This window comes from Hippopotamus amphibius, chromosome 13 (genome assembly GCF_030028045.1).
Source record: "Hippopotamus amphibius kiboko isolate mHipAmp2 chromosome 13, mHipAmp2.hap2, whole genome shotgun sequence".
Lineage (NCBI taxonomy): Eukaryota > Metazoa > Chordata > Mammalia > Artiodactyla > Hippopotamidae > Hippopotamus > Hippopotamus amphibius.
Window position 1 is genome coordinate 90,034,158 of NC_080198.1, and position 21,713 is coordinate 90,055,870.

General features: G+C 36.0%; 1 protein-coding gene across 1 annotated transcript in view; it reads left to right on the plus strand.

Annotated features, from left to right (window-relative positions):
• Positions 1-21,713, plus strand: part of TACR3 (tachykinin receptor 3) — an 82,962-nt gene that overhangs the window by 18,094 nt on the left and 43,155 nt on the right. The window contains exons 2-3 of the mRNA XM_057706136.1: positions 19,110-19,298; positions 21,044-21,194. Of these exons, the coding sequence (XP_057562119.1) occupies positions 19,110-19,298; positions 21,044-21,194 (340 nt within the window). The remainder of the gene's footprint in view (positions 1-19,109; positions 19,299-21,043; positions 21,195-21,713) is intronic.

The following is a 21,713-nucleotide window of genomic DNA, read 5'->3' on the forward strand; positions in this document are numbered from 1 at the left end:
CCTACACGAAGCTTTTGGCAGACAGCTGTCCTCCAGACCAAAGTCAATCAAAGTTGTGGTGCTAATTGCCCTTGTAGGAGTCCACGTAGTATTAAGAAGCACTGTGGGTAGAGTACATTAGTGGCAACCATGTCTGGGGTCCTCCAGATACCTGCAGTTTGCGCCCTTCTGCTCCAGACTCGGATGCTGCTGGGGTGTCAGGGACCTAGGGAGGGGTCGTTCCCAGCTGCTGCACACTGGCTTCCTAGACCTGCTTGCCCGAATATTTCTGAAATACCTTCTAATTACTAAACATTGTATAGCTACAGAGCACACTGGAATAAACAAGACGCACATGTCCCATATCCTAATAAAACTGTAACTAATATCTCTACTTGAATCCCACAACTGTATTCCAGAGTCCTAAATCAAATAAGCTATTGGACTTCACCATTTGAATGTTTAATAAGCATCTCAGAATTTACATGCTCCAAACTGAGTTCCTGATATTCCTCCAAAATTTACTCCTCCTACTATCTTCTGAGGTCAAAATCTGAACCTCAGGTCAGAACTCTTGGAAGTATTCTCAGCTCATCTCTTCTTTTATACTCTTATGTTCAGTCAATCAGCAAATCTACTCACTTTTACTTTCAAAATACATGTAGAATCTAATCATTCCTTAGTATGTCTATTATTGCCTCCCTAGTCCAAGTCAATATCATTTCTCACTTAACTGGTTTCCCTACTCCTCTTGCTCCCCTTTTGTTTGTTCTCAATGCAACAATCAGAGTGATCTTGTAATGAGTCAGGTCATATATGCCCTCTGTAAATCCTCCAGTGGCTCCTCAGTTTGCTCAGCGTAGAAATCAAAGTCCTTACAATGGTCTATAAGAATTTATAGTAACTGGTCCTTTGTTACTCTCCAGCCTTATCTCCTACTACTTACCACTCCACTGCTCTGCTCCACCATCGCTGAACTCCTCTGTTACATCAACATACTGAGCATGTTTCCACCTCAGGATCTTATACTCTGTGTGAAACACTCTTACTCCAGACAGCCACATTGTTCATCACATGTACTACTTCTGGACCCTGACTACTCTATTTTAAATTGCTTTGATTTTTTTCTTTATCACAGGTATCACCTTCTAAAATACTATATAATTAGCTCATCTGTAATGTTTATTGTTTTTTGTATGTCTGCCTTACTGGATTCTAAGTTCCAATGAGGACAAGGCTAGACCTGTGTCTCAACGGAGTAAATGAATAATAGGTAGAGTCTATGGTAACTATGGGAACATGTGGAAGGGGAAAGCACATTTATAGTGTTAGAGCAGAAAAACACAGAAATGTAGAAGCATTTTTAAAGTTCTTTGTTTTACAGAAGTACAGAAAATATCTCCTAATATATTGGCTATGAGTAGTTACTATTTAAATGAAAACAAAACATTTAAAATATTCTATGCAACCTAATATGTGATTATCATATTTAACTGAATCATCTATAAAGAAAAGATTAGGAGATTTCAAATGAGCATAGGGAACAATTTTGAAGAAATTAAAAATTTACAAATTGAGTGTTTATGTTGAATGAGTACTATAAATCACATTTCAGAATTCTTAGATGAATAAACTTACTGAATTTAAAAGATGTCACGGTACCATATGTATTGATTTTATACCTTCAAATTAAATAGATACATGAAGGCCATTTTATCCATTAAGTTAACTACATGGTGTAAAATAAATTCAAAACTCCTAAACTTATTTCATGTTTTCATTTGCATAAAATTTAAAACATTTACTCCTAAAATAAAAATATTTTCAATATCTCTTCAACAAAGATTTACATAATCTAAATTTCATGTTGAAAGCTGTGGTATTTCAGAAAAACAAAACTAGCATAATAATATTTTTTTAAATAATAGATTACAAAGTTTTCCTATATAAGAAATTACTGACAATCCCCATTTACTAATCACAAAACCATTGCTGAGACTATCTTTATTTTTTGTTTGTTTGTTTTTTAGCTCTTTATTAGAATATAATTGCTTTACACTCTTGTACCAATTTTTGAGGTACACCAAAGTGAATCAGCTGTTTTTATACATATATTCCCATAGCCCCTCCCTCCCATGACTCCCTCCCACCCTCCCTGTCCTGGCCCTCCAAGGCATCACCCCTTATTGAGTTGATCTCGCATTGTTATACAGCAACTTCCGGCTAGCTATCTATTTTACAGTTGGTAGTGTATATATGTCTATGCTACTCCCTCACTTTGTCTCAGCTTCCCCTTTGCCTCCCCCCCAACCCCGTGTCCTCCAGTCCATTCTTTAATGAACAGGAGTGAAATAGGTTTCCTTAGAAACATATAAAAGGGGGACTTCCCTGTTGCGCAGTCGTTAAGAATCCGGCTGCCAATGCAGGAGACACAGATTCCATCCCTGGTCCAGGAAGATCCCACATGCCCCGAAGCAACTAAGCCCATGCACCACAACAACTGAGCCTGTGCTCTACAGCCCGCGAGCTACAACTACTGAATCCCTCGTGGCACAACCACTGAGGCTGGCATGCCTAGAGCCCGTGCTCCACAACAAGAGAAGCCACTGCAATGAGAAGCCAGCACCGCATCGAAGAGTAGCCCCACTAGCAGTAACGAGAGGAAGCCTGCGTGCAGCAACAAAGACCCAACACAGCCAAAAATAAATTAAAAAAAAAAAAAAGATCCCACAAGCTACTTGGCCAAAATAAATTAATTAAATAATTAAAAAAAAAGAAACATATGAAAGGACACTATTTTAAAGTTTTAGCAGCTCAAAAATAGAACACATATGCCAAAGAAAACACACACATACAGCCAATTGTATGCATGCACAGTTCTATACATGCACTGCTTACTTTGCACACATTTCAGTTACCAAGATTATTTAATTATATAACACCAGTCCCCTCAACAGCATGGCTCAAGTTTTTGTTACCATGTCATATAAACTATGAGTACTTGCGTAAAGTAAGAAAAAGTTGCTGCTAGCAATTCAGCTCATGAATCACTCCACAAGTAATAGATGCACTTCATCATTAGTGACCACAGTCCTAGTTTTCAAAACCTGTTACTGACTGGTCACTGATTATCTGTTAGTTCATGCATAGACAGCAAAGCACATAGCTGCATTGCCTCACTGTCTTTCAGTGATAAACTCAAATGACATCTTAGAGAAATGGCTAATCAAAAGAAAGACTTGCCAACAAAGAAGAAGAAATAAAAAGTGGTAATGCTGAAAGCGAAATTCAAATCCAAGATAGGTGAAGATAAAGAAGAGTAGCTGAATAAGGGAATGTTGACAGTCACTTTACAAGGGACTCTAAATATGCAGACAGAGGAAATCAGTGTAGGTGAATTTATCAACATGAATGAGGAGAATGCTAGTGACAAATGATGACGTCCCAGAGGAAGAGACATGGGCAAAAATCTGCATATTAAAAAAAAAAAAAACCTCTCAGAGATATTTCACCACTTTCAAAATTCAAGGATAAAATGTTGGAAGCTGATTCAAACTCACAAAGGAGTATAACACTCTTCCAAGGTATAGAAAACAAGTTGGCTCTGTATATGTTAAATGAAAGAATGAGGTAAACACTATTCAAACTACTCATGATACCTTTGTATTTTTTTTCTAAGAGTTCATTTTTAGAGCAATTTTTGATTAACAGCAAAATTGAGAGGAAGGTACAGAGATTTCCTATATATCCTCTGCCCCTACACATGTATAGCCTCCCTGTTATCAACATCTCCCAGCGAGTGGTACATTTGTTACCACTGATGAACCTACACTGACTCATCATAATCACCCAAGTCCATAGCTTACATTAGGCCTCTCTCTTGGTGTTGTACATTCGATGCATTTAGGTAAATGTGTAATGACATGTATCCATCATTACTGTCTTCTCCAGAATATTTTCACTGCCCTGAAAATTCTCTGTGCTTTACCTATTCAACCCTATTCCCTTGAACCCCTAGCAAATACTGATCTTTTTATTGTGTCCATAGTTTTGTCTTTTCCATAATCACATAGCTGGAATCAAACAGTATGTAGCCTTTTCAGATCGACCTCTTTCACTTAGTAACATGGATTTAAGGTTTGTTGATATTTTCTTCATGGCTTGATATCAAATTTCTTTTTAGCAGTGAATAATATTTCATTATCTGATGTACCATAGTTTATTTATTCATTCATCTAATGAAGGACATCCTGGTTGCTTCCAAGTTTTTGGCAGTTATGAATGTAGCTGCGATAAACTTCCATGGGCAGGGATTTGTTTGTTGTTGTTGTTTTGTGTGTGTTTTTGTGTGTGGTTTTTTGTTTGTTTGTTTGTTTGGGGGGTGGGGGCTTTGTTTTTTGTTTTGTTTTAGTTTGGTTTGGTTTTGGTTTTTTGTGGACTTGAGTCTTCAACTCCATTTGGTAAATACCAAGGAGCACAAATATTGCTGGATCATATGGTAAGAGTATGTTTAGTTTTTTAAGAAGTAACCAAGAGATAGGATTAAGATGGCAGAGTAGGAGGACGTGCGCTCACTCCCTCTTGTAAGAGCACCGGAATTACAAATGCTGAACAACCATCGACAGAAAGACACTGGAACTCACTAAAAAAGACACCCCACATCCAGAGACAAAGGAGAAGCCGCAATGAGATGGTAGGAGGGGCGCAATCGCGTTAAAATCAAATCCCATAAATGCTGGGTGGGTGACTCACAAGCTGGAGAACAGTTATACTGCAGAAGTCCACCCACTAAAGTGAGGGTTCTGAGCCCCACATCAGGCTTTCCAACCTGGGAGTCCAGCAATGGGAGGAGGAATCCTCAGAGAATCAGACTTTGAAAGCCAGCGGGATTTCATTGCAGGACCTCCACAGGACTGGGGGAAACAGAGACTCCACTCTTGCAAAGCACACAAAAAAGTGTGCTCACCAGGACCCGGGTGAAGGAGCAGTGACCCCATAGGAGACTGAATCAGACCTACCTGCTGGTGTTGGAGGGTTGCCTGCAGAGGTGGGGGGTAGCTGTGGCTCACCGAGGAGACAGGGGCACTGGTGGCAGGGGTTCTGGGAAGTGCTCATTGGTGTGAACCCTCCCAGAGTCCACCATTAGCCCCACCAAAGAGCCTATAAGCTCCAGTGCTAAGTAGCCTCAGGCCAAACAACCAACAGGTGTGAACACAGCCCCACCCATTGGCAGACAAGCCGATTAAAGTTTTACTGAGCTTTGCCCACCAAATCGGATTAAAGTTTTACTGAGCTCCGCCCACCCAGCCCTAGCCACCATCAGTCCCTCCCATCAGGAAGCACCCATAAGCCTCCTAGATAGCTTCCTCCACAAGAGGGCAGACAGCAGTATCAAGCAGTATCAGCAGTATTTTGTCTTGTGGAACTGAAAACCACAGCCATAGAAAGATAGAGAAAATGAAAAAGCAGAGGACTTTGTACCAGATGAAGGGACAGGATAAAAACCCAGAAAAACAACTAAATTAAGAGGAGTTAGGCACGCTTACAGAAAAAGAATTCAGAATAATGATGGTGAAGATGATCCAGGACTTTGAAAAAAGACTGGATGCAAAGATCGAAAAGTTTACCAAAGACCTAGAAGAATTAAAGAGCAAACAAGCAGAGATATGCAATACAATAACTGAGATGAAAAATACACTAGAAGGAACCAATAGTAGATTAACTGAGGCAGAAGGGCAAATAAGTGACCTGGAAGACAGAATGGTGAAAATCACTGATGCAGAAAAGAATAAGGAAAAAAGAATGAAAAGAACTGAAGACAGCCGAAGAGACCTCTGGGACAATGTTAAACGCACCAACATTCACATTATAGGGGTCCCAGAAGGAGAAGAGAGAGAGGAAGGATCCGAGAAAATATTGGAAGAGATTCTAGTTGAAAACTTCCCTAACATGGGAAAGGAAATAGCTACCCAAGTCCAGGAAGTGCAGAGAGTCCCAGGCAGGATAAACCCAAGGAGAAACACGCCAAGATATATAGTAGTCAAATTGACAGAAATTAAAGACAGAGAGAAGTTATTAAAAGCAACAAGGGAAAAACGACAAATAACATACAAGGGAACTCCCATCAGGTTAACAGCTGATTTCTCAGCAGAAACTCTGCAAGCCAGAAGGGAGTGGCATGATATATTTAAAGTGATGAAAGGGAAGAACCTACAACCAAGAATACTCTCCCCAGCAAGGATCTCATTCAGATTCGACGGAGAAATCAAAAGCTTTACAGACAAGCAACAGCTAAGAGAATTCAGTATCACCAAACCAGCCCTACAACAAATGCTAAAGGAACTTCTCTAAGTGGGAAACATAAGAGAACAAAAGGACCTACAAAAACAAAAACAAAACAATTAAGAAAATGGTAATCGGAACATACATATCAATAATTACCTTGACTGTAAATGGACTAAATGCACCAACCAAAAGACACAGACTAGCTGAATGGATACAAAAACAAGACCCATATATATGCTGTCTCCAAGAGACCCACTTCAGACCTAGGGACACACACAGACTGAAAGTGAGGGGATGGAAAAAGTTATTCCATGCAAATGAAAATCAAAAGAAAGCTGGAGTAGCTATAGTCATATCAGATAAAATAGACTTTAAAATAAAAAATGTTACAAGAGACAAGAAAGGACATTACATAAAGATCAAGGGATCCATTCAAGAAGAGGAGATAACAATTATAAATATATATGTACCCAATATAGGAACACCTCAATACATAAGGCAAATGCTAACAACTATGAAAGAGGAAATGCAAGGCAGAAATAGAGACACAGATGTAGAGAACAAACACATGGACACCAAGTGGGGAAAGCAGGGAGGGTTGGGGGGGGGGATGAATTGGGAGATTGGGATACCAAATTGTACACTCTAAATATATGCTGTTTATTGTCTGTTAAAAATAAAAGAAAAAGAAAAAAAAGAAGTAACCAAACTGTCTTCCCAAGTGGCTGTACCATTTTGCATTCCCACTAGCAATGCATGAGAGTTTCTGTTTCCAGCTCATGGTGTTGTGGATTTTCACCATTCTATAGGTGTGTAGTGGTATCTCATTGTTGTTTTAATTTGCATTTACCTGATGATGTATGATGTAGAGCATATTTTTGTATGCTTATTTGCTATCTGTGTATCTTCTTTGGTGAAATGTCTGTTAAGGTTTTTGGAACCTTTATGGAACCTTATGCATACGTTGAAGCTTTTGTAGTTGTCCCACAGTCCTTGGATATTATGTTTCATTTTTTCTGTCTGTTTTCTTTGCTTTTCAGTTTTTTGGATTCTATTGATATATCCTCTAGCTAAGATTCTTTCTTCAGCCATGCTCATTTTACTAACAAACCCATCAAAGGCATTCTTCATTTCTGTTACAGTGTTTTTCAACTCTAGCATTTCTTTTCATTTCTCTTTCTTGGATTTCCATCTCTCTGCTTACATTGCCCAGCTATTCTTACATGCTGTCTATTGTATCCATTAGAGCCCTTAGAATATTAATCCAGAGGTATTAAATTCCCAGTATGATAATTCCAATATCCCTTCTATGCCTGGTTCTGATGCTTACTTCATCTCTTCAGTTTTTTTGTTTGGTTTTTGGTCTTTTCTGCCTTTTGGTATGCCTTGTAATTTTCTTGATAGCTGGACATGTTGTTCTGGGTAAAAGGAACTGCTCTATATAGATCTTTAGCAATGTGATGGTGAGGTATGGGGGAAGGAGAAGCATTCTAGAGTCCTATGATTAGGTCTCAGTCATTTAGTGAGCCTATGCCTCTGTTCTGTGAACTTCACAAGTATTTCTCATTTTTTTTCTCTTTCTTCTTTTTTTTAATATTTATTGGAGTATAGTTAATTTGTAATGTTGTGTTAGTTTTTGCTGTACAGCAAAGTGAATCAGTTATACATATACATATAACCACTCTTTTTTAGATTCTTTTCCCATATAGGCCATTACAGAGTATTGAGTAGAGTTCCCTGTGCTATACAGTAGGTCCTTATTAATCTATTTTATATATAGTAGTGTGTGTATGTCAATCCCAATCTCCCAATTTATCCCTCCCCCACCCTTTCCCCCCTGAAAACCATAAGTTTGTTTTTTACGTATTCTTAACAAGGCCTGCCCTCAGAGGAAACTAGTTGGCCAGTGTTTAATCTGCTGGAGTATTATTAGAGTCTAACTGTCTTGAGGGGAGGGTATACTCCAGACCAGCTGCATCAGCCTTCCACCTGGGAGAAGGGAAATAGCCAACTCTAACCTACTCTAGACATCTGTCCCATCTAAAGGGAGAGAAATATCTGTGTTGGATAGTTCCCTTCTCCTACATGGAAGGCTGATGCAGCTAGACTGGAGTATATACCCTCCCTGCAGGACACTTAGACTATGATAATATCCCAGCAGATTAAACTCTGGACAATTAGTTTCCTCTGAGGGCAGTTCTTGTTAAGAAGAACAGTCTTTGGTGTGTATAAAAATAGTCCTTTCCCCTTCTTCCTGACAGAAGCATGAGGAGGGTGTTTCTCTGATATATACAGTGGGATCATGGTCCAGTTCCTGGAAGTAACTCTCACAATATTGCAAGGGGCCCCTACTATATTTCCAAAATGTGTATTTAATAGTCTCAGGGGAAAATGTAATATTCTATAAAGCTGGACAAAATTATTCTTCCACAATTTTACTTTGTAGAAAGACCTAGATGGTCATATGCTTTCTCATTACTCTTTTATTCTGTTGATTTACTTGTAGAAACCTAGACAATGGTTCTGCCTTTGCTGTAACCTGTTCTATACAACTCATCCTGAGGTTCAATTTCTTTGCATAGTAATTTCCATTGATCTTCTATTTGGATATGTTTAATTTTTTAATTTTTTAATTTGCTAATTTTTAGAGGAAAACATTCTAAAGGCTTCATTCAGTAAAAAAAAAAAAAAATCCTACAAGCAACATATATAACGTTTCAAAATAAACGGAAAGAATTGTTGACCTAATGAATGTTCCTGTATAATTACATCACATTTGTTATGTTCAAATCATTTTTTTTATCTTTACTAGCTGTTGTTGCTGTTGTTTTGTCTTCTTGCTCTATCAGTTACTGAGAAAAGTGTGATAGTCCAACTATGACTGGGAATATATTTCTCATTTTAGTTGAGGCCATTTTGCTTTGTATATCTTGAAGCAGTATTTATACAAATCTAGAATTGTATGCCTTCCTCTGAATTTATCTCTTTTATCATTGTGAAATGTCCCTTTTTACATTTAGTAATGCCTTATGCCTTAAAATCTAATTTTTGTGATATTTATACAGCCAATCTTTTCTTTGGGTTAGTGTTTACATGGTAACCCCTTTCACACAAACATTTTAACACCAAGAATGTGTAATATGATTAGAAGTCACAAATTTGATTCCATGGTGTGTGGAAATGTAAATTTTAATTACGTAACTTTATTTTTAAATTAACATGTACTAAAATTGAAATGATGTACAGATCTAGGATTTTTAATGCATGAATCTAATCATGCAACAGTCACCAACATCAGGACTCAAAACAATTTTATCACCACAAACAAACTCCCTCATGCTATACCTTTGTATTCATGCCCTCTCTCTGTCCTAAAACCTGGAAAGCACTGATTTATCTTTCACCACTGTAGTCTTGTCTTTTTGGGAAAATAACATATTAATATAATCATACAATATGTAAATTTTGAGACTGGATATTTTCACTCACCATAACACCTCTGAGACCGAAGTTGTTGAGTCTATTAAAAGTTTGTTCGTAGTTTATTGCTGAGGGTATTATATTGTATGGAGGCACCAGAGTTTGTTTGTTCATCCACCCATTGTAGGATATTTGGGTTGTTTCTAGTTTTAAAGAATTATGATCTATTTATAGATCATAAGCATCCATTAAAGATTTTTGTGTGAAAACAAGTCTTCATTTCTCTAGTGTAAATAAGTAGAGTGGGATCGCTGGGTCCCTTGGAAAACGTGTATTTAACTTTATAAGAAATTGTGGAACTGTTTTCCACAGTGGCTATACCATGTTGTATTCATATCAACCATGTTCTACTTGTTCCAGATCCTCATCAGCAATTGGTATTGTCAATATTTTTGTTTTAATTTTAGCCATTTTAATGTGTATCTTGATGTGTTTTTAATTCACATTTCATTAATGGATATTTATATTAGACAACTTTCATGTGCTTATTTGTCATTAATACATCTTCTTTGATGAAGTGCCTATTCAAGGCATTTGCCCATTTTTATTTATTTTTTATTTTTTTAAATTTATTTATTTAATGATTTTTATTTATTGGCTCTGTTGGGTCTTTGTTGCTGCACGAGCAGGCTTTCTCTAGTTGCAGAGGGCAGGGGCTACTCTTTTTTGTATTGCGCGGGCTTCTCACTGCAGTGGCTTCTCTTGTTGCACAGCATGGGCTCTAGGCATGTGGGCTCAGTAGTTGTGGCTTGAGAGCTCTAGAGCACAGGCTCAATAGTTGTGGCGCACAGGCTTAGTTGCTCTGCAGCATGTGGGATCTTCCCGGACCAGGGATCGAACTCGTGTCCCCTGAATTGGCAGGCAGGTTCTTAACCACTGTCATTTGCCCATTTTTAAATTGGACTGTTTGTTTTCTTACTATTAAGATTTTATTTTTAACAACTTTATTGAGTTATAATTTACATACCATAAAATATACTCATTTTAGGTATATGATTTAATGATTTTTAGTAAGTTTTTAGTTATGTAATCATCCACACAGTTTAATTTTAGAACATTTCCATTACCTCAAAAAGAAACCTCACTTCAAATTTTGTAGTCACTCCCTGTTCTATGTGCAACCCTAGACAACTACTATTTCCTCCTGCTACAGATTTGACTTTTCTGGAATTTAATATAAATGGAATCATTTTATATCATACTCAGTCTTTTGCATAGAATTCAAATTGTTTTATCTGTTTTTAATTAGGTTATATGTCTTATTAAATTGTGAGAGTTGTGTATTTTAAACACAAGTGCTTTATTGCAGCAGTCCCCAACTCTTTTGGGATCAGGGACCAGTTTCGTGGAACAAAATTTTTTCACAAACGGAGTTGGGGGGAATGGTTCAGGCAGTAGTGAGAGCAGTGGGGAGAGATGGGGAACAGCAGATGAAACTTCACCTCCTCACCCACTGCTCACCTCCTGCTGTGAGGCCCGGCTCCTAACAGGCTATGGACTGGTACCAACATCCCAGGGGTCGGGGACCCCTGCTTTATTGGAAATATTATTTGCAAATATTTTCTCCTTGTCTGTGGTTTGTCATTTTACTTTCTTCATCGAGCATTTGTTGAAAAGCAAAATTTTTTAATTTTCATGAAGTACAACATATCATTTTTCCCCTTTATTTTTTGTGCTTTTTTAGTCAATTCTAAAAAATCATTAGCTACCCCAAGGTTGTGAAAATTCATTTCTATGTTTTTTTTTATGATAGCTTTATAGTTTTAGATCTTACATTTATATGTGATCCATTTGGAGATTATTTTTATGTGTGGTATAACAGTATAATTTATCTTTTCATACATGGACATCTAATTGTCCTAGCACTGCTTGTTGAAACAAATATAATTTACCCCCATTAAGCTGCCTTGGCTCAGCTGTCAAAAATCAATTGAACATAAATGTAAGTGTATACTTCTGGACTCGTTATTTTTACTTCACTGATCTACAAGTCTATTTTTATGCAAGTACTACACTATCTTGATTACTGTAGCCCTGTAATAAGTTTTGAAATATGGAAAGTATAAGTCCTTCAACTTTGTTTTTATTTTTCAAAATTTTTGACTATTCTAGAAGATTTGTACTTCCAAATTATTTTTAAGATCAGTTTTTTTAAATTCTGGAATAGAATAGGAATTTTTATAAGGATTGTGTTGAGTTTTTCAATCAATTTGGAAAACATTGTCAGCTTAACAATATTGAGTCTTCCAATCCATGCACATGGACTGTCTCTCCATTTATTAAGGTCTTCTTTACTTTCTTTCAACAATGCGTTGTAGTTTTCAATGTACGAGACAATTATTTTATTAAATTTATTCCTATATTTATTAAGTTTTATTAAACTATTCTTTTTGGTGCTACTGAATAGACTTTTTGGAAATTCACTTTCAGAATTGTTTATAACTAGTATGCTGAAATACAGTTGATTGAACTTGTATTCTGTGACCTTGCTGAACTTATTTTTTAATTCTAATGGGTTTGGGGTTTTGTGGATTCCTTAGGATTTTCAATATGGAAGATCATATCATCTGCTAATAAAAAGAGTATTACTTCTGTCAGTAATAAAGATTGTATTCCTGTTGAATCTGAATGCCTTTTATTTCTTTTCTTTATTTTTTTGTAGTTTTTATTGTTGCTATTGTTTGCTGATTTTTTCATACCTGATTTTTCTTTTTAATTATATTTTCATGATATCTTATTAAGGTACTTTGAGCACAAATTATTCAATGATACAAAATAATAGAAAAACAATTTTTAAAATTGCATCCATTCATTCATTAATTTAGTCCTACAATAAATATGTATTGGGTGCCAAATACATGCAGTCATTATCCTAGATGCTATGAATATATTTATTATCTAAGTATATATCCTAGAATATATTATCATCCCAGTTTAGAGGTTATCTATACCTTCTTTCTTCCATTTGCACAGTTTAATAAGCATTTATATCATCACAACTTATTTACCTAAAGACTTGGAACTCCTTCTGCTTGACGGACAACATCATCTTTCTGATTTTACAGATAACAGAGTAGAACTGCCACAGCCCACTTCAAAAAGGAGTTTAATATGGTGTAGGCATGTTAAACAAAATTGAAGGAAATTAATTCCCATTGCACCCAAAGAACTTAGAGTCTCCAAGTATAACATTGAACATTTCTATTTGATCATTGAACCACTGAGCTCTAGTTGCCCTGACTGACGTTGTATAGAAGACCTTACTACTCTCCATATAGGAAATTGTTCTAAAAGGAGAGATTTGAAAGAGAAATAACCTATAATGCACTACCCTGACAGAATAGTTTCTGTTGAAGAACTAGAACAATATCAAAAGAAGTTTTTTTTAATCCTTAGATCAGAATTTTGGCATGAACTTATTTTTCTTTCCACTCCAATCTCAACTAGCTAATAACCACCTTAAATAAGTTGCCTCTGTTTTTGTCCCAAGCTTACCACAGCCGCTTATTTTTTAAGCCTCAGGTGTTGATAATTTCATTTTATTCAACATAGTTTTAGAGTAATTTAGGTTGAGTGTCTACTGTGCCTGATATTACCTAAGTCTCCTTGTATACATTATGTTAATGTCATTTTAACCACATAATCATACTCTACATTATGTTTATTATTCCTACTTAGCAAAGTTAAGAAAACTATTCCTTTTAAAAATTGCGTACACACTGAAGTTTTCACTTGTAAACAATTATTCACTCATCCATCTGTCCAAATATTCAACAACTATTTGCAGTTGCTATTCAACCATCATGTTGACGACCATAGATACTTTGTTAGGTGCTACAGAACACAAAGAAGAGTAAATCGTATCTCCAAGGAGCAAAATCCAAGCATGAGCGTAACACTGCTGCAGCACTGAAGATGTAAAAACTAATTCTGGACAGAGAGAGAGAGAATCCACAGTGATTGTTCTGTAATCTGAGTGGAAATTAAAGAATGGATAGAGAAACTTCAAGTCCAGTCGTAAAACTTTAGAATAATTCATGAGCAAGAGAAAAATCTCTTCGGCAAGTAAAATAGCTTGTGAAAAACACGAAATTATTATCTCAGCTGGATAATTTTCATTTTTCAGTTCAGATCTACTTACTCTCTATTCTACTTTTTTTTCTGCCCCTGCCCACCACGGCTGACTACTTCTATAAACTGACTCTGGCCTCTTCTTGGCTCTTCCTAATGGGAGACCTCTGGAGGGGAAGGGAGGAAGGAGAGTGACTTTGGGATGTATCTACCACTCTTGCCTTTCAAGATTGCTGCAAATTGGCTAAGTCTCCAGCTGTATACATATCTTTTACCAAGTACTCCTTCCTAAGGCTTCATCTCCTCACTTCAGATTATAGGCTCCTGAATTTACAGACTAAAGCAGTGTCTACTGTGGCCAGAAGCACACTGGAAAACAGTAAAATCTATGTTATTTCAGTCAAATATCTTCATTAATATAATGAAGTAACATCTGAAGACTGCATTGTGTCTTTATACCAAAAATGGTTGATGTATATAAGCATGTAAAGATCCAGAAACAGAGCTTAATAAAAATGCTAACAAAAGGAAGAATTATACCATATACCAAGAACAATTACAAAATGGAAAGGCTTACTTACTGAGAGTAAGAAAAGTTATGTCAAAAAAAGTTATATTTTGCAAAAGATATCTTTTTGATGAAAAAGACCGCTTCAACATATCAGGAAAAGAAGTAAGGGGTAAAGGAAATTGGTCTGGTATTAGAGTGAAAAGGAAAACTAATAAAAGAGGCATTATAATGTGAGCTTCTGATGGATATTTCTGAGAATTTCATCCTCTGTGAAAGATAATAAAGTTACTTTAAAACTTGTTTAGGTGATATGCTAATTGAAAGAGTGAAGAATCCAATCTTAGCTATTCTTTGTGAGACAGTCAGACTAAGGAGACTAACATATTTGAGAATCTGTTTGGTGGGGAAGAATGGTAGTGAGAAGCTCAAATACCTAGGAAAATCTAGTGTGATCGTATCAAAGATATATATTTCTTTAAAGGAAGAATAAAGTACTGACAATCATTTGAGTGAGATTATATCCTGGGTTTGATCATTTCTTCTCAAGGTCCACAGGGTATTTATTTGCATGACCCTAAGGATATATTTTCTTCATGCCTACTGTTGAGCAAATTATTATTTCTGGAGAGAGTCACAGAATAGGAAATATTGATGCCACAGTGAATTCCTAATCACCAATTTCAAATTGGTCTTCAGCAGTGCCTGGCAGTTCTACATACTTCTTTGGCCAACTGGCTCTCCCTTTCTACAATATTTCAACATTTCTTTATTTTCCTCAATCATTAACGTAATTCAATCTCCAGTGGTAATACTCTGTTCTAAGCAGCAATCATCTCTCACCCAAACCAAACCAATAATGAGGTAACTTATTTCCCTGCTTCCATTCTTTCCCTCCTTCAATCCATTCTCCAGACTAAAATCTGATTACTCTCCCCTCCTGATTGAATCACCTCAATTACTTTCCAGAGGACAAAATTCTATAACCTTCACTACAACTTCGTCTCAAATCACTTTCAGCGTTTCAATTACATTAGCCCTTAGTTCCTCAAGTACGCAATGCTTCTCCCACCTTTATTCATCAAATTGGTTTCCTAGGGCTACTGTAACAAACTAGAACAAACTGAGTAACTTAACAGAAATTTATGTCTTACATTTCTAGAAGCTAGAAGTCTGAAATTAAGGTGTTGGCAAGGGCTACCTTCCCTCTAAAATCTACAGCGAAATTCTGCCTTGCCCCTTCTTAACTTCGGGTGGATTGCTGGCAGTCTTTGGCACTCCTTGGTTTGTGGATACATCGCTCAATCCTCCATCTTCACGTGTTTCTCAGTTTCCAAAGTCCCCCTTTATGCCTTATATTGAATTAGGGCCCACCTTAACAATCTGATTTTAACTTGATTACCTATACAAAACACTATTTCCACATAAGGTCACCTTTTGTGATATTAGGTGTTAGGACTTCGATGTATCTTTTTTAGGGGGACACAGTTCAACCCATAAAAACCCACCATTAACACAGGAGTTTTTCACATGTGGTTTGTTGCCCCAGAAATCTTTTTTGCAGCCCTCATCCTTCTGCTACCTTGCCTAGCCACCCTTTCAAGTTTCAACCCAGAATGCTTTTCTTAGGGAAGGCTGATTCACAATCTAAATGTTTTTCCCAGTAAATGCACTCACACAGCCATAAACTTTGCTTTTGTAACACTTATATTTGTTTATTATTGGTGAGATTATTTGATTAGTATCGACTTCACTAGACTGTAAGCTCTGTGAAGGTCATTTTTTTCTCACTGCTGTATCACTACAGTGTCTGGAATACTACAGTAGGCATCCAAGAAATGTTTGGTTGAATGACTAAATAATAGATCAGACCAGAAAAGGCAAAAATGTCAGCTTGAAGTTTCAAAATTTCTACTTTCACTAAAGTGTTAATTAATGAGAATATAAACTGATTGTTTCCCTTCAATTCAAATAAAACAATATTCTACCTGTCAGGAAATAATTTCTCTAATATTAAACTAATTGACAAAAAAATCAATAAGAAATTTGCAGTTGATTTTGAATTGTCCATGCTGTAGTAGCTGGACAGGACTCTAAACCTGCTTATGTCACTCACCTTCTCATTACAGTTTCAAAAAATCAACTGTCTAAACATTCAAATTGCATTCATAAATTTCCAGGGCAAGCCAAAAAGCAAAGATTATGATAGGATTGAGGAATATTCAGTTCCGTACAACAAAATGTATTGATAAGTACTGTGTCTGAGTCTGGAAACACCATAAAGCAACAATTCAATATAATGAGACAAATGCTATGGTGAGTTATAGTCCATAGCAATGGGAACGGAAATGACCAACCACAATTACTGCCTTTATATATTTGACTTTCATCTTTAATATTGCACATAAATGCTTTTGAATTTAGAGACAAGATGAGACTTCTGAGTCTTTGCAAGGCATCTACCTTATATATTTTTCTTTCTCTTCCACAATTCCTTACATGAATGGTTATATTCAAAGCCATAATCTGAACCTATATAGACTTTGAGTGTTGGCAGACCTGGTTTAGAATTCCAATTCTTACCCACCTGGGACATTTTTAAACAATTTACTTAACTGTTAAGGCTCAGTTTTCTTTTCTGTAAAATAGAGATAATATTACTTAATTTATTGAATTTTTCTGGATATTAAATATATATACATATATAATGTGTAATAAGTTGTCTAGTCACGCTTAGCAATTAATATATGCTGCTTTTATTATCTCTACTAACCTAAGCAAGAGAGGTGAATTTTAAACATTTTTCAGTTTCAAATGTGCATTTTATTTTCTTTGTATGGTTCCCTTTATTTCCCTAAACCAAGGTACCATTTTATGATTTTTTTTCATATCTGTTTACTTTTGACTATTAGCTGTCATACATAATAAATTAAGAATGCTTCCCTTAAGTAAATTACAACTAAAGTTAACATTATGAATATTATATAGATAATTTATCTACTGAAGATTTATCTACTGAAGATTTAAATTTCCAATTTATCTACTGAAGATGTAATTCTGCCTAACAGTTACAAAAGCAAAGAGTGGTAAGCAAACTAATAAATAATCCTTATTTTGAAATACTTATTCATAAGAGCAAATGTTTTTGGTTTAAGTAATACTCATTCTTTGCTAAAAATGTTATCTTTGAGGGGATATGGGGATATATGTATAAATACAGCTGATTCACTTTGTTGTACAGCAGAAACTGGTACAACAGTGTAAAGCAATTAAATAAGGAGCTAAAACAAAAAAGTTACATGGAGGGACTTCCCTGGTCGCTCAGTGGTTGAGAGTCTGCCTGCCAATGCAGGGGACACAGGTTCAATCCCTGGTCTAGGAGGATCTCCCGTGTACCACAACGACTAAGCCTGCGCTCTAGAGCCCACGAGCCGCAACTATTGAGCCCACCTGCCACAACTACTGAAGCCCATGTGCCCTAGAGCCTGTGCTCCACAACAAGAAAAGCCACTGCAATGAGAAGGCCGTGCACTGCAACAAAGAGTAGCCCCCACTCGCTGCAACTAGAGAAAGCCCGCGCACAGCAATGAAGACCCAATGCAGCCAATAAATATAAATAAATTTATTTAAAAAAAAGAAGAATCATATGTGACTATTATTATGAGCAATCATTGCCTAAGTGCTTAAATACTGAGTCATATGTCATGCATGCCTGATTAAAAAGATATGAATTAGTAAAAAAAAAAAAAAAGTTACCTTTGAAAAATTTTCATAAATAAAAATATATTTGAGAAACACGAAATGGCCAATAGTAAAAATAGTACAATTAAATAATGAGTTTTATTGATAGAAATGCCAAAATATAATTAACTTGGTGTGTGTTATTTTCTACTCTGAGTATTAGCCATAATTTGGCAATTAGCCATATTATCCAATTTAAAACTGGAATTTAATTCTCCCAAACATATTCTTACTATTTTATCAAGTGAATAAAGCTTGGCTTTTGTTACCATATTCAAACAGTTTCTAATTTCCCAAAAAGGTGCACTCTAAAAATCATATGCAAATACTTTTGAGAGCCTTAAATATATTTTCCTGCAATAATTACATTATATATAGTAGATAATTATTATGAAGACTTATATGATACAGTATCAATTCAATTTTGGAGGTAATAGGAAAGCACAGCCTCAATCAAACTTGATTTATTCATCCTTACCTAAACCCTGAACTTGTCTCTGGATGCTTTTAAATGGCTATGTTGACCATATCCTTCCTAGGAATTCCTCATCTATGTCAATCATGTAGACATTATCCATATTAGTTCTCTAGAATTTCCTTTTAAAAAAGTTAAACATACACAAGAAAAACGGAGGTCTTGGGGTACAGAATTCATATTTTTAAGCACTTAATACGCACCATTCCAATTCTGTTCAGCAGACATGTGAGTTCTGATAATGTAGTAGGCACAGCACCAAATAATCAATACCTTTCACTTACATTATTTCTATTGATCTTTACTTCACCACTAAGACAGGGGTGTTCTTATTTCTACTTTAAAAATAATGAAGTTCAAAAAGTTAAATAAGTGACAGGATAGGATTTGAACTTTGATCCGCCTGATTCCTAAGATGACGTCATAATTATTCTGTGTTGCTTTCATACAAGCAAAATCTTCATCAGTTTGTTTACCGGAAAAGAGAGAGCCCTGGCCCTCCTCTGAAACTCACTTTAAGCTCCGCTAACAAGATAGCCAACAAAATGGGTTTTTCTTCTGTTTTTATAGGTATATGGCCATTATTGATCCCTTGAAACCCAGACTGTCTGCCACTGCAACCAAGATTGTCATTGGAGGCATTTGGATTCTAGCATTTCTACTTGCCTTCCCTCAGTGTCTTTACTCCAAAACCAAAGTCATGCCGGGCCGCACTCTTTGCTATGTGCAATGGCCAGAGGGTCCCAAGCAACATTTCATGTAAGTTAATCCTCTATTACAATTTTCAACTAAATGTATTGAACACTTAAGTAACTATAGGTTGGGAGCAACAATTATGTAGATGAGATAGACATTTCCCTCAAGGGCTCACACATGACTTGGGAAAAGAGACATGTAAAAATACTGTACTACAATATGATATGGTCAATTAGTTTGTATAAGTTACAAAGGTTTCTAGTTGGAAAAACGTGATGACCTCTGTATGGGGTAGCTCTTGGACAGTTTCTGGAGGAGCTGAAAAGATCACTGGAAATGCAAGTGCAAAGGAAAGCCAGGTTGTCATCGATGGAGAAATGAACGAGAAGGGAGGAACTGAAACCCAAAGGTGTAGATTGCTCTTTTAAGAAGCTAGCTAAATGGAAAGGGAGTCCTGGTAGGTTCTCAGTTGTGTTCCTTTGTTATAGCATTAAAGAAACTTAAGCACTAGGTTAGAAAGGAAATAGGAATGCTATATGATAGAATTTGATATTTCACAATTTGAACCCACCCTAAGAAAAGCAAATGGAAAAAAATGTAATTGTTCAATTGTTTGCATTTTGTTTTTATGCTGAGCATTTAAATTTTATTTCAATGCAATTTTTATTTAGTGATCTACTTTTTTCCTTTAAAAATAACAAATAATGCAAATGCAGTGATCATCTTTTAAAGCAGCCATTTTATCAAACTCTGCTCTACTCAGTCCAGATTTTTAAAGAAAAACACTAGGAAGTACTTATTAAAGGAAAAGCAGGCAGCAGTTATTGAACTGAGGACTGCATTCTATCCATCATGTACTATTAATAAATCTTATATTGTATAATAACACAATAAAATTAATCAAAATAATAAAATTAAATTATGTATTGACTTAATTCCCCATTGACTCTAAGTTAGTACTTAATACACTACCAGGGTTCAGGAAGGCAAGAAGACTTAAGATTCCCTTTACCAAAAAAACCCCCACAGGTATTGAGAAGACTAGCATACCAAACTCTTTAATTACTTTAAAGCCTTCATAAGACAGTGGAAGCCACCCAAAAATTTATACAAATTCTAATTTGGCTATTATATTATTGGTTGCCCTCCTATTCCTCCCTAATTACACCCTTATAATTTTTATTGAAAGCTATGAAATCTCAAAATTTAATTTTAATTTATACTATGATGATTTTGATATGACTAACACATCTGTATGTTATTTACCAAATTTAATGATGCAATCAAATGTGCCATGACTTTGGAAAAATTCCAGTGTGACTGAGAGCATCTAGTTACATTTTTTTTCATTTGGACGAAACATGATTTGTTTAAATATGACTCATGTTGTAGGATATATGTAATATTTTTACATAGGAGAAAATATGCCAATTCATCAGTTTACTCTGTCTCATCTCTCTTCCTCTGATTACACATTTAATAGGTTAGCTCAATGATTACCAAGCAGAGAAAAGGTATTCATCCCAAGCCTCTATGCAAGGGGGAATGTGTGTAGTTTAAATGAGCGCTACAGTTCAGCTATAGTTTTCATACATGAAATAAAGATTAACAAAGCTCAACTGGTAGCATTTGGATGAATGTAGGTGACAATAGCATGGTATTTGGATGGATCTGTGAAATGAGGACTCAGAAAAAATGTGGGAATAATCTTTGGCATTTTCAATTACAACTTAAAATGGAATGAATTCAAAGTCTTACTGTTTCATCCCACCATGTTCTTCAGCATATATTTTTCTTATTTCTTGCAGTTACCATATTATCGTTATTATACTGGTGTACTGTTTCCCACTGCTCGTCATGGGTGTTACATACACCATCGTTGGAATCACTCTTTGGGGAGGAGAGATCCCAGGGGACACCTGTGACAAGTATCTTGAGCAGCTAAAGGCTAAAAGAAAGGTACTGTCCCATATAATTTATCCAGCATTTGTGTAAATTGTGGCACATGAGAGAAGGGAAAAAACCTAGTTAGGGCATCTTTGATTTGATGCTTGACTCCTACGTGTGTTTCCTGTTTTCTTTCTTTTTATCAATCTTTAATTTTACTTTCCCTTTATCGTCTATAAGCCACTGGTCAGGTATAATATCAGTTTGGGATAGAACAGTCATTTCCTTACAGAAAGACTTTTTATTACCTTTTGCAGAATACCTTGTATTCTTAATTACACCACCTGAAATTTCACTGTAGGAGTCCCAGTGGATTGTATTTCTGCAGCTCTAGTTATCTTTGTCTTTTATTGAACAGAATGCCTCCAATGTACTATATAATCTTTCAGAACTTTCACTTATCCCAGGAATGGCATCTTTCTTAGTATGTGCTATAATTCTGTAATATCCATTTATCTATCCTTCCCTCCTTCCCTTCCCCACACCTCCTCACCATCCCTCCCCTCTCCCTCGTCTGGTTTCCACACAGCC